This window comes from Bombus vancouverensis, chromosome 1, assembly GCF_051014615.1.
Source record: "Bombus vancouverensis nearcticus chromosome 1, iyBomVanc1_principal, whole genome shotgun sequence".
Classification (NCBI taxonomy): Eukaryota; Metazoa; Arthropoda; class Insecta; order Hymenoptera; family Apidae; genus Bombus; species Bombus vancouverensis.
In genome coordinates, this window is record NC_134911.1 from 3,495,844 (window position 1) to 3,508,233 (window position 12,390).

At 34.8% G+C, this 12,390-nt stretch overlaps 1 protein-coding gene across 1 annotated transcript in view; it reads right to left on the reverse strand.

Annotated features, from left to right (window-relative positions):
- Window positions 1–12,390, reverse strand: part of LOC117160532 (uncharacterized) — a 72,734-nt gene that overhangs the window by 1,154 nt on the left and 59,190 nt on the right. The window contains exons 5-6 of the mRNA XM_033341345.2: window positions 3,688–4,649; window positions 54–2,744 (exon numbers count right to left, since the gene is read on the reverse strand). Coding sequence (XP_033197236.2) covers window positions 54–2,744; window positions 3,688–4,649 — 3,653 coding nt within the window. The remainder of the gene's footprint in view (window positions 1–53; window positions 2,745–3,687; window positions 4,650–12,390) is intronic.

Genomic DNA, 12,390 nt, shown 5'->3' on the forward strand with positions numbered 1-12,390 from the left:
AACGATACGTTATTTTTCTAAATAAATTAAAATAAAAAGTAAAGGGTACGTACACCTTCAGCTGTGCAAACGCAACTAGTACAAGGTGTAGGGAAGCCAGACTCTCCAAGAGCTACGTTTCTTCCTCCGATTTGACAACCGTGCCTCGTTTCTCTCCAAGCTGACAGGTCCATATGTGGCATAGAACCGCAAGGAACTCGTGGATTTAGGAAATTGCTTGGCAAATCAAATGCCGCTCGTTGCATCTCGTTATGCTCGTCCATGTTTTCACACAAAACTTTAGACAACGTAGTTTTCCGAATTGCTGCGAGTTGATGCTCAGTGAATCGGATGTTGGGGTCGTCGGTTTCGTACCAAAATCGATCGCACTTTCTCGACTGCCTAAACTGTATCGCGATTATGCAAGCGAACGTGGGTCCTACGAGTCCACCTTGAAGAGGTCTTTCGCTCATTCCGCCAGGGAACAAATCGATGTCATCTACTGATGTGTAGATTCGTTTCATCCGAGCTATAACCTCTGGTGCCATTTCCCTAGACAAATCTTCGAAAGTGGTAGCTCTCTTCAGATTACACAGAGCTCTATAGTTATTGTACGACGGTATACCATGATCCCTGGCACGCTGAATATTCAGCGCAACAAGATCGATTCCAGAATACGGAATCCCACGAATTTCAAATAAATGATTGGTTACTTCTCCGGTTATAAATTGATCCAAGGTTTCCATAGGAGTGGCCACCAATCCCCGTGTCATTTCATCCATCATACCGTTTTGATACAGCATGTCCGGATCAAAGAACCCATCTCTCAATAAAATAGAAGGTTCTACATTTTGATAATTACGATCCATCCTAGGTAAATGAGGCCTCAAGAGCGAGTGACCAATTCTATAAGCAGCAGAAGCGAATTCAGTAAGCACGCTAGGATTGCATGTAGGTGAATATTCTTTGTAATAGCCTTGAGGTAGGAGCTTTAATCCATATAGAGTGACTGCATTCCAACCGAGGATTCGCGGAAGAAACTCGTTATACGTAATATGTTGCAACATGGCGCTGATTATACGACGAGAATGCTGGAAGAGTTTTTCACCATCCCAATGAGGATTCACCTGTCTTAGTCCTTCCACGATTCTGTTATGCTCTCGTATCCACATCGTATGCATAACAGTCAATCCAGGTTGTTCAGATGCCCTACCATCACCACCAATGAAACAGTAGCCCGATTTAGCTTTGCACTCTGGGTGCGTGGGAGATTGTGGCAAAAGGTCCTTATTTCCTCTATGTGGGCTCTGAGTGATGTTCATGCGGCCGTTAAAACCTCTCAGAACATTACAAATGCAAGTATTTTCACCGTAGATCACGGATGCATCTAAGAAACCGGTGTTCTGATTGATCTGTTCTCGAGGTCCCAGATGCTGCTGACCTGGTAAAGATCTCATAAACGGGAAACACATTCGCGCACCGGAAGTTACGTTCACGGTGGGATAATAATGATCACCAGGAGGCACTGGGAAGGGATTGCATTCAGGATGAACCGTACGAGGAGAATCACACGAACGACAGCTTGGTATAGACTCAGCGAAACCCTTGTGAATCGGCGTCATCGTGAGATCGTGGTCCAAAAATTGGGCATACTGCATGACCATTAATGTATATCGATTATGAAGATTGGATATATCAGGGTGGATCACTGTAGAGATAACTCTGGGATTTGGTAAAGGTACTCCAGTAACAGATGTGCTTCTAGGCTTTGACACTCCATCCTCGTAGACTGGAGGAAGTAATCTCGCGAATGTTGTCAACGATTTCCCAAGATTAGGATTACGTAAATTATTGCAGTGACCTGATAATGTTCTATATGGACTAGTTGGATCGCAAGGACTGTCATCTACAGGACATTCGATCTCGTCGTGATTAGTAGGCTTTTTTTGAGATAAGAATCCAGAGATATCAACGTTCTGTAGTAAATCAGAGAAGTCATTAGTAGGGAAACCAAGGATGTTGTCTGTGGTATCGAAGATCTGTCGTTTCCTACGTCTCAAGCCATGAATACTATTCAGAATTTCATTAGTAGCTAACTCGTACATAATCGAAGAGTTGGCCAATAAAAGAGCATCTCTGTTGGCTTTCGAGAAACTGGCAGCCGTCCCAGCTGGAGATTTAGGATCTGCTATTCTCTGTTGTAACCAGGAATTGTACTCCAGTTGTTTTCTTCGGATTAGATCTGCCTCAGCTTTCTTCACAGCTGCAGCTATCAAACTAGGACTGAGTTCTGGAATAAATTCTGGAATCACAGATCTGCTGCCAGTTACCACTTCTTTGGTAGGCTCTGGAAGAGGTTCTTCTCTCCATGGAGCTATATCAAGTACACTGTGTTGATCGCAATTAATTCTAGCATTTAAATATGGATCTTGCTGGATAAATGCTTTTGGCTGAATCCTCTCGATTTTCGTGTTACCGCAGAGAATACCAGCTAAAGAAACTTTTCTAATTTCGGCCAATTGAGCTGCAGTCAATCCGGAAGGCGGGATGTCGTTCTCATACCAGAATCGATCAGAGTTCCTAGTTTTGATGAATTGTCTCTTTAAAAGGCATTCGAACGTTGGGCCGACTGTTGCACCCCTTCTGGGAATTTCTAAAATTCCACCAAGAAGAAGGTCGATGTCTTCTACCTGTGAATACATGGATTCCAATAGCTTCACGTGTGTGGGGTGCATAAAATGTTCCAAATCCATGAAATTTTGGAGCTACAAAAAAAAAAGAAAACGCACATTTTCATAGTATCTTTTGTCTTATTTTGAAGTTTAAAATAAAATATTTAAAATATGAAATTGTTAATTAAATCTAAATATAATTGTCTCTTCAGATAAGTTTATCATTTTCTATAAGTAATTCTCTCAATGAGAAAAAAACTCAATGTAACATACAAAAAGGATTAAATTTTCATACAACACATATTATATAAAATACGAAATAATTAAGAATTTTATGCTGAAAAAAGATATAGATATAAGCATCATATTTTATAAATTATAATTTCATTATTAAACTAAATTTTCATAAAAATGTAAGTAATATCAGATCGACAATAATTTAAATAAAAGACAGAAGTAAAATTCAGATTAGTAATGGGCAATAAGTCTCTAGTTCAACTTTTAGAATCTAGAATACATAGGATCCAGTGATTGTAATCTTTGTTAAAGCAAATCTTCTTAACATATATATTTCAAAATGAAACGAAAAATCTATACACGAATAATTACAAATGAGTCTAAATTTATATTTTAATACGTTCTAAAATCTATTCTTAGACCAACCTGCCAATTTTATGTTGTCATCATTTAGAATCTTTTTTAAGGCTACAGAAAAATTAAAAATTGTAAAGATAGATTATTAAGGACGTATTAAATATAAAGAAAACGCTAACTCTATGTATACGTATAAACTAATAGTTTTAGGATAATACCTATTCGCGATATAATGTATGTATTTTATTATTTGCATTTTAACCACGATAATTCAATTCTGATTGAACAACACGAACAAAACATAATAAAATATAAGAAACGGTCAGTCACCATCAGACATATTATGCAGTGCACAACACTTACATTTTATAAAGTTATTATGAGGTGAAAAATTTTAACCTATAAATAAAACTCACGTATAATTAAATTGGTATAAACCTACCGTGACATTGCGTCCAGAACAATCCTCGACAAACTTGACATATCCAGGAATGCCATGATCGCGACCCACGTGTACGAAGCGTGCGTTTACATCAACGCGCGATTCGAAAGCGGACTGACTCAAATCCAGACTCACGCGATTGGCTGACGCGATCACGTGGTCTTCCAAGCACGTGGAATCGTCCATAGCGTGTTTACGCAGCGATGTCAGAGCACGGAGAGCCGCCAGCGCGACCGCATCGTACGTGCCTCCCACGTTCGAAGACGAGTACCCATTGTAGAATCCGCTCGCAACAGGCATCAATTCTGGATCCGTTCGAGCGCCTTCTCCGAGAATGCTCGGCATGTATTCGTTCAAAGTAACATGTTGAATCTGTGCGACGACCACTCGACGAGCTTCCAGGAATAATTTCGTGTCGTCCCAATGCTCATTGGCCTTGGCCAATTCATCTGCTATTCGATTATGTTCGTTCAAAAGAGCAGCATATATCATCCCTAAAGCCTTATCTTCTGTATTATTACATATTTCGCAGTGAGAAACGTCCACTTTCCCTTCATTGTACGTTCTGAGCCGATGTAATTGTTCGTCTGTTGGTCCATAAATGTGGGAACCATCTAAGTACGCCGATGCTCCATTCATCTGTTCTCTGGTTTCGAAGTTACATTTGTGCACGGTCAGACTTGGTACAGAGCGCCAATATTCTATGCATTTGCCTTGTTCGTCGCGGATTTCGTAACATTCCGGGTGTCTCGCCGTTCCAGAGCAACAGATAGTTTGCTTGTTAGATGGGTGTACTGTAGATGCGATGTCTTGGAGTATTAGTTCTGACCATACACCAGACAAACTCGTTAAACCCTCGTGAGCTTCTGAAGTGAGGCGCAGATGGTTAATCAGCATTGATACTGCTTTCGTAGGAGTTGGGAGCACGTGGTTTCCGACTGACTGCCGCGGACTAGCGACACCTGATAACAGACAGTAGTTACGTTTAAGTTTGATGGTGAGACGCAAATTTGATGTTTAGTCGATTATTTGAATAAGGTACCAAATATATGTATATATTTGGGTAAAGATAAGCTTCCAACTTACTTCGTTTTTCATAAGCGCCTTGGTATTTATCAACAGAAATGTACATATTCACAATTTCAACTTAATTACGCTGTAAATATATATTTATATCAAATTCCTAGTTCTACACTAATTCATCTTGTTTCCGAATTTTATATTATTATATTCTGAATTATATATTTTATAATTTCATATTTATGAAATATATGTGTAATATTAATATAAATAACATACGTATGTTATATACAGCAATAATATGGTAATATAATAATAATAATAATAATATTAAATAGTCCAGGAGAAGAATAGATCCAACGTAATTCCTGCGTATCGTAGAAAAGGCGATTAAAAGGGAATTATTACATAGGTAATCCGTTTAACACGTTGACCGTTACGACACCCGTATTCGGGAATCGCTTATTTGACTACTTGCGAAGGATCGTCGTAAGTATTTGAAAAGATATTCCATAATAATAAATTGCTAATTAATAATTAATTGTAATAATAGTTGAATTGTTATAAAATAAAAATACGAAAATGGTTTATTAAAAAAGTTATTTAGAATGTAAAACTTTAAAGCATTCTATACATAGCCGAGGTTGGTCAGGACAATTTGGACAACAAGTTGTTGTTTTCTTCAAATTCTTTTGTGCCTTTCTTCGGTCCATTCGACGTCTTTTATTTGCATAACGTAGTTTGCACGCGCGTCTAATGCTTCTTCCGGAATCGTTTTTCCGAACGGCGATATTATGCCGACTCCGTCGAAGACAAGGACTTTTTGTATTTTCAGACAACCCTAATAATTTTGCAACTAATAATTGTCTAAATATTCTAATATTTATATTTTTCCTTGTTGCAATTCTGTAAACCGTCAAAGCGTTTACAACAGAAATTTCCAGAAAGAATCGAATGCCAAGTTTTCTGTACCATTTGATTCTTTTTTTAATTGTGGTGGCATAAGAAACCATTTGGTCGGAATAATCTATACCACACTTTCCTTCGTTATATTCAACAACAGCTAGTGGTTTTAACGTTGCGAACAAACGAAACGAAAGATCATTTTTGAGACCACCGCTTGAGCGATTCGCATTACTAAAATATCGATGGGAGCACCTGGCAGAGAACGCTTGGTACTGCTTTCTTTGAAAACACGCGTGGCAGTCAACGTGTTAAGCGAATGGCTTCATAGGAAATTTAAACAGTAAAAATTGCTGGATGTGCGCAATATGCCAATATATAAGACTATATATGTAAAGTATAGTGTATAGTGGGCTGTTTCTCTAGTTATATTCATAAAGATACGAATTTGTTTTAACATCCGCAATCTGGTTATAATAGTTATGATATGTATAACAATATTATTACTTTATTTCTTAAAACTTATTTTTACAAAGTTATTTATCAGTCAATTGTGGAATTTGTCAAATTTTTAAAATCTTAAATATTTATTTTTTAAATAGCTTTCTAAATAAGAACGGAGTTGTAAGGGACGTTACGATAAATCTGCTGGTATATTTTCACGCTATATGAATTTTATTAGCAATTTACAATAGGTCTTTTATATGGTAAATAAAATAAGAAAATGAGTGTCTCTGACATCTTTCGCAAACGTCGTGGCATACTATTTTTTAAATAACAAGCGCATCAATTATGAGTTGTCGAAACAAGCCTTGCGACAAGATGGTAGACGTGTTTTCTACATTGTATTATAGTATATTATCACACAAACGAAAGATAATTTCCTCTCTACGGAGTTTATTATGGCCGCGGTTTCCACTCTTACTTCACGGGGGTGTGCGACGTAAATCAGATTAAATGGTTGGCCAGCGCAGACTGTGATCGGCAATATCTGCGTCAAATTAAACGTTACCCAATACAGTTTATTATTCTTGGTCATATTACACGGAAAATTGATGAGTTACGGTTGCTCCGGGTACAAGAATTTATACTCTTTAACGCGACAAATTGTGTCAAATGATGGTAATTTTGCCTTTAGTATTTTCGACAATGAATAATGGAGAATCATTTAGCGTACGTAGTTGTAACCTAAAAATAGTACGGGATAATTGCGTTTCGGTGTTAAACGTGCTATGATAAATGGCGTAATAAATTATATATAAAAGTAGCAAGTTTGATTTTTTCAAATGTTGATGCTTGAAGGTAGAAAATATATTTTTAGAAGATATATATAGGCACATGTGTGCATGTATGTATACGTAGAATGTTAGGTTTTGATATTACGATATATATTGATTAATTTTTTCGTATTAGAAAAATTCAAATACTTTTTACGCCAGTTATCGCAACTTATTGTACATACTGTATTGTATTATTTATTTTCACATTTGCTTTCTTATTTTTCTTATTAGATACTCGACAAAAGTTTTGACTTTCTTCTTTTCTAATTAGCAAGTTTAAACGAACGATAGTTTCTTTAATTCAGCTAAATGTAATATTTTATTTTCAAAAAAGTATAAGAATAGTGTTGAATAACAATTTCGGATAAAATTTAATTAAATCAACCTTATTAAATTGAATTTATTTTAATATAAAAATTACTTATTATATATATATATTTCTTATTATATGTATATACAAATATTGTTATATTTTACGTTATACTTAACATTGCAAAATTGGAAATTATTTTCGTAAATAAAGACGGAATTTGCTTGAATTATATAGGCATAGTAATCTTATATGATGCTGACAAAAAGCTTTCGATTTCTAATAAGATTTATTTGATTTGTCAAACATAAGCATTGGTCTAGAAAGTTGTAGTAAATTTCGCTATCTTTAATAACAAGTGAGATCAGGTATACTATATTAAGAAGCAGAATAGTATTCATTCAAAGTAGAAAGTTACTTTACATTATTTTATGAGGTGCCAGACTTTGAGCTGATGTCGATTGTTCAATGTTGAATAAAATTATGTAGCAACAAAAGTAATGCAATATGGTACTTAGTACTTAATGCAATTTATAACAGTAATATTTTTCAACGATAATTTTCTTGAATAATTCTAGAAACACGTTAATGTATATGTAATTCGACAAACTGATTACACGTGTACGAACTGATGTATATGAAATGATAGAAAATACTGTTATTTAGTATTAATGTCATTCTTTTTGAATGAATTAATCTTCCATAATAGCACTGAAGTTAAGATGTTACTGCTTAAGCGTTTCGATACATTACATTCCGAATCGAACATTTTTTTCGGTATTTTTTGAAAAATGTTTAAAATTTAAAATTTTTATACGGATCTATAAATACTTTTCCATATCATTACACTCCATCCGTATTATCGATGCGACTTGTGTATCTACCACGTTCAAACATAATCCTTTCTTTTATTTATCGGAATTTCTTTAAAAATACGCAGGTCTGAAAATAGAAAGTTCTACATCTCTCCATCTTACATCTTACATCTTCTGAATTCACTCGCGTAATATCTAGATATACGTATAATATATAGCATTATATGTAATTTTGTTTATAATTTTCGTGCTGTTTAAACACGAGAAAACCGAATTATACAAACTGTTTGAGATTCTTTGACGTTCCTTTTTGAATATTTGTCCATTTCGGATGTGTCAGCATAAGTAACAATTCTTGCAATATTTCTTCGGACTAATGAATGTAACTAATGATCAAGAAACGAGCGGATTTATTATTCCATTAACAAAATATGCCATTTATTTCTGCACGTAGGAAGATTTATCTTTTTTTATAATAATTCCCCATACTGTTGTATTTAATTATGCAATTTGCTAACTTGATAACCTCATGTATACATTACGTGTTCTAAATCATATTCTCATATGACATAAATATTTCGATAAAAAATTCCTGATTCAGAAATTCACGATACTTGTCAATCCTTTCACTTCTGAAGAATCCTCGAATCGTCTTCTTGCCATATATTATTAGATTGGTGGGAAAGTAATGTCGGTTTTTAACCGTACCAAGAAAACCGGTCTTAGATGGATCATGCACCACAGTTTAAAATAAAATTATTTTGTAAGTATGATTTTTTGTATTCATAAAGCAATCGATCTTCGTCTAAACTTAAAAATCAATGTACATCGATCAATTTTGGTAGTTGGGCATGAAACGCGACAAAGTCTGTTTTTGTTTCAATTATATGAATCTAAAAAGAGTACATACTTGAATTTCTTTCTCATCCCCTCTATTCTCTAAACATGGCACTATCAGACTATCATTAGTATCGGTCAATACAGAATTATTTAAATAGATGAAATATAAAAAAATTAGTTGAAATCGAACATCGTATACCATTGTTTAATATCAGAATCAGCTTTTTTTATGAAAATGGTACAAGGAAGCGATGGAATCATAGGAAGGAAGGAATCATAGAAAATAATAGATATTAGGTAAGGTGCAAAAGTAGCACACAGTGCACGTAATACGCAAGAATATACAGGGTGGTTGGTAACTGGTGGTACAAGCGGAAAGGGGGTGATTCTACGCGAAAAAAGTCGAAAATATAGAATAAAAATTTTTCGTTTGAGGCTTTGTTTTCGAGAAAATCGACTTTGAATTTTCGTTCGGTACGCGTGCGGTACGTTATAACGGATCTCACTGTAGATCGTTGTCTCAATGGAAAAATTAAAAAAAAATTTTTATTCTATATTTTCGACTTCTTTTTTCGCGTAGAATCACCCCCTTTCCGCTTGTACCACCAGTTACCAACCACCCTGTATATTATGTTAATAATAATTGTGATCTAAATAAAATACAGTTGACTCACTTACATGATCGTTAAAATCGATGTTACTTTCCTAAACCAAAATCGTCGATTCCATTGAAGCTGGCAGAAAATTCTCTGAATTTCTGGTTGCATAGAATGACTCAGATTCGCCTTAATGACGATGTGACGCAGTAGGAAAGGAGGTCCTAACAATCCTCGAAATGTGCAACGTGTGTCGAAATTCTGTGTCATGGTTACGAATGGCTATCCGTACTCGATGAATCTCGACTTTAAAGTAGGCTGACAATGAGACACACGTGTCTTACGCGGTTACAGTCGTCTTTTTACGGTTCGATATGTCTATCGATACGCTTGTACTGACAGGATTTATGGTGACACGATGATGACGTTGAATCGACGTGTTTAATCAATCTGCCGATTGCTACGAATATTCGTCTAACGATGGGAAACGGGTGAACAGAGTTCGAAAAGTATTTCAATAAGACCTGTCCTTGCCCCTAATTAGGTTGATTCATATGCGTGTGTAGAGACAAGCATGGGAAACAGCGGCATTTAAATATTCTCGTAAATGTGTGAGACGAAACTTGGTTTACTTGTAAATGCATTTAACTACGATGCATATACAGGGTGTTCCTAGCAATTGAAGCAGCCCATGATTTTAAGAGCAGTTATTGTATAAAATATGTATGTACTAGTTTTAGGAATACCATTGCGCGGAATACAAGTTTCAAGAATCACATTGAATGGAACATAAAGTTTATTCTATGGAATATGTTATTATCAAAAAATTAAGAAAATTAAGAATATTTACTCACCCTGTACAAATATCATTTTTGTTCTCTTTCTTATTTTTTTTAATAATAAAATATTCGATAGAATAAAATTTACGTCCTATAATATTACTCCTAAAGTTTATATTCCATTAAATATTATCTGATATATGGTCGAGATCAAAAAATGATCAAAGTCGGAGGTAGCTTCCGTTTTGCCAATAGTCACCAAAAATAATTTTTACGTGTCTTTTTCCTTCGCTGAAACAAGCCATAACGTCAAAAGAGTAAAAGATAGGCAAGAATTTCGTTAGAAAAGATTATGTATGTATATGATTCGAACAATGTATAATGCGAGGCATGATGATTTTTTACTAGGAGCTGGAAACTTATCGACAATTTTAAGATTACTGTCGTATTTCTTTTTAAATCGAGCTATGCATGTATACTTGGTGTATATTTAGTAACAAACAATAACTTTTTCTTCTCCTAATCGTCCTCAACAGTTACTATCTTTTCTTTTGTTCGCAGATTAACACATTCTTCTTAGGTAATTTTTTCATAAACTATAATCTGGTAATAATCCTTTTGGATCGACTTGTTAACAATTATAGGCTTTAATATATCGAAATTTACTAAATACGAAAAGAAAATATAGACAAAGCTAAAACAATGACAAATGTTAGTACATCCAAATTTAAAGGAAAGGACACGTTAAGTTCTAGATTAAGTTAGGACGATAGATTAATTCTTAGAATAAGGTGAACACCTATTTATTGTTAGATTTCGCTGCATACACTAGTGCACTCAGGTAAGCAAATTCCTCGTTCTGACAAGTATCGATCATCTCGTTTGATGAGTCCATCATTTTAACTCATTCAATCGAACGTGTTACGTTGTACAAATTCTTGAGCCGATTGCTATTCTGGTCAACACCGACAGTTTAGCTACATGAGAGACTTTCGATTAAATCGACGCGACGAAAATACGTGGAAGCATGTACTCTTCGATGGCGATCAGAGGTATTTTGGGTCAACGCTGTTGAAAGGTAAGCGCGGGGAACCACTGGCCAGAGCACCCGAGTCACTTTCTTCGCTCTTTTCACTTTCATATTTTCGTTTGCATCTTTTTTTTCCCTGGACACAGGCGCCAACTGTCTTGCGCCTTCCCTTGCCGCGTCCAAAATCACACTTCCGATGAGTTTCATTATCCAGGTTTTAATTAACGCTTTGTGAGATTTAATCGTCGAATAAACTGACAATCGCATTAGTCGCAATGCAAATTAATTTGTTTTTTTAGAAATAATTTTTAGTAGTCACTCTAACGTTTCGTAGCGCGTTTTTTATTTATTTATGGCGTTGAAGCAGAAGATGAAGTTACTGATTAAAATGTACTATATGATAAATAAAATATACTATACTACTGCTACTATACTATGCTACGATAAATGTACTATATACTACATTAAAATGTGCTATATTTAATAGACGATAACGAACATTTCGAAAATAATTTTCAACAAGCAAAATATTTCCTAATGTATTGAAGTTATTATATATTATTAATATAATACGAATAAACTTTAGTTAATAATTTCTCTGCACTATATTGCCACAAGCTGCTGAGGAATTGTTTGACACGTTAATGTGATTTTAGAAAATAATATCCAATAGAATGAATCGCAATTTAATGTGATTTTATACTATTACAATACACATAATATAAACTGATTTTAAAAGTAAATTATCGTTTAGACATAAATTTACTTTAAAAATAGAATATTTTCAATGTAAGTTAGACTGACACGAACAGAGAATTTACAATTTATTTTTAAAAAACCTTTTTCGAAATGAAATCTTAATCTTGGTTGCGATTAATTTTAAAACAAAAAAGAAGAGATCAAAGAAGAAAGTACAAAGAAAAAGCTAGATGTAACGAATCATTCTTAGAACCGTATTCAGATGGTACATGGGGAGACTGCATATTGTGTGCGAACTGTTACGAAAAGTTTGCGGATATATTTCTAGAACCAGAGGAAGTGAACATCGATCGCGAAGCTTTTGCGAATTGTGTTAGGTTACGTTAATAATGATCGCGTATCTAATCTAACAACGTGGAAAATGCCTTTCG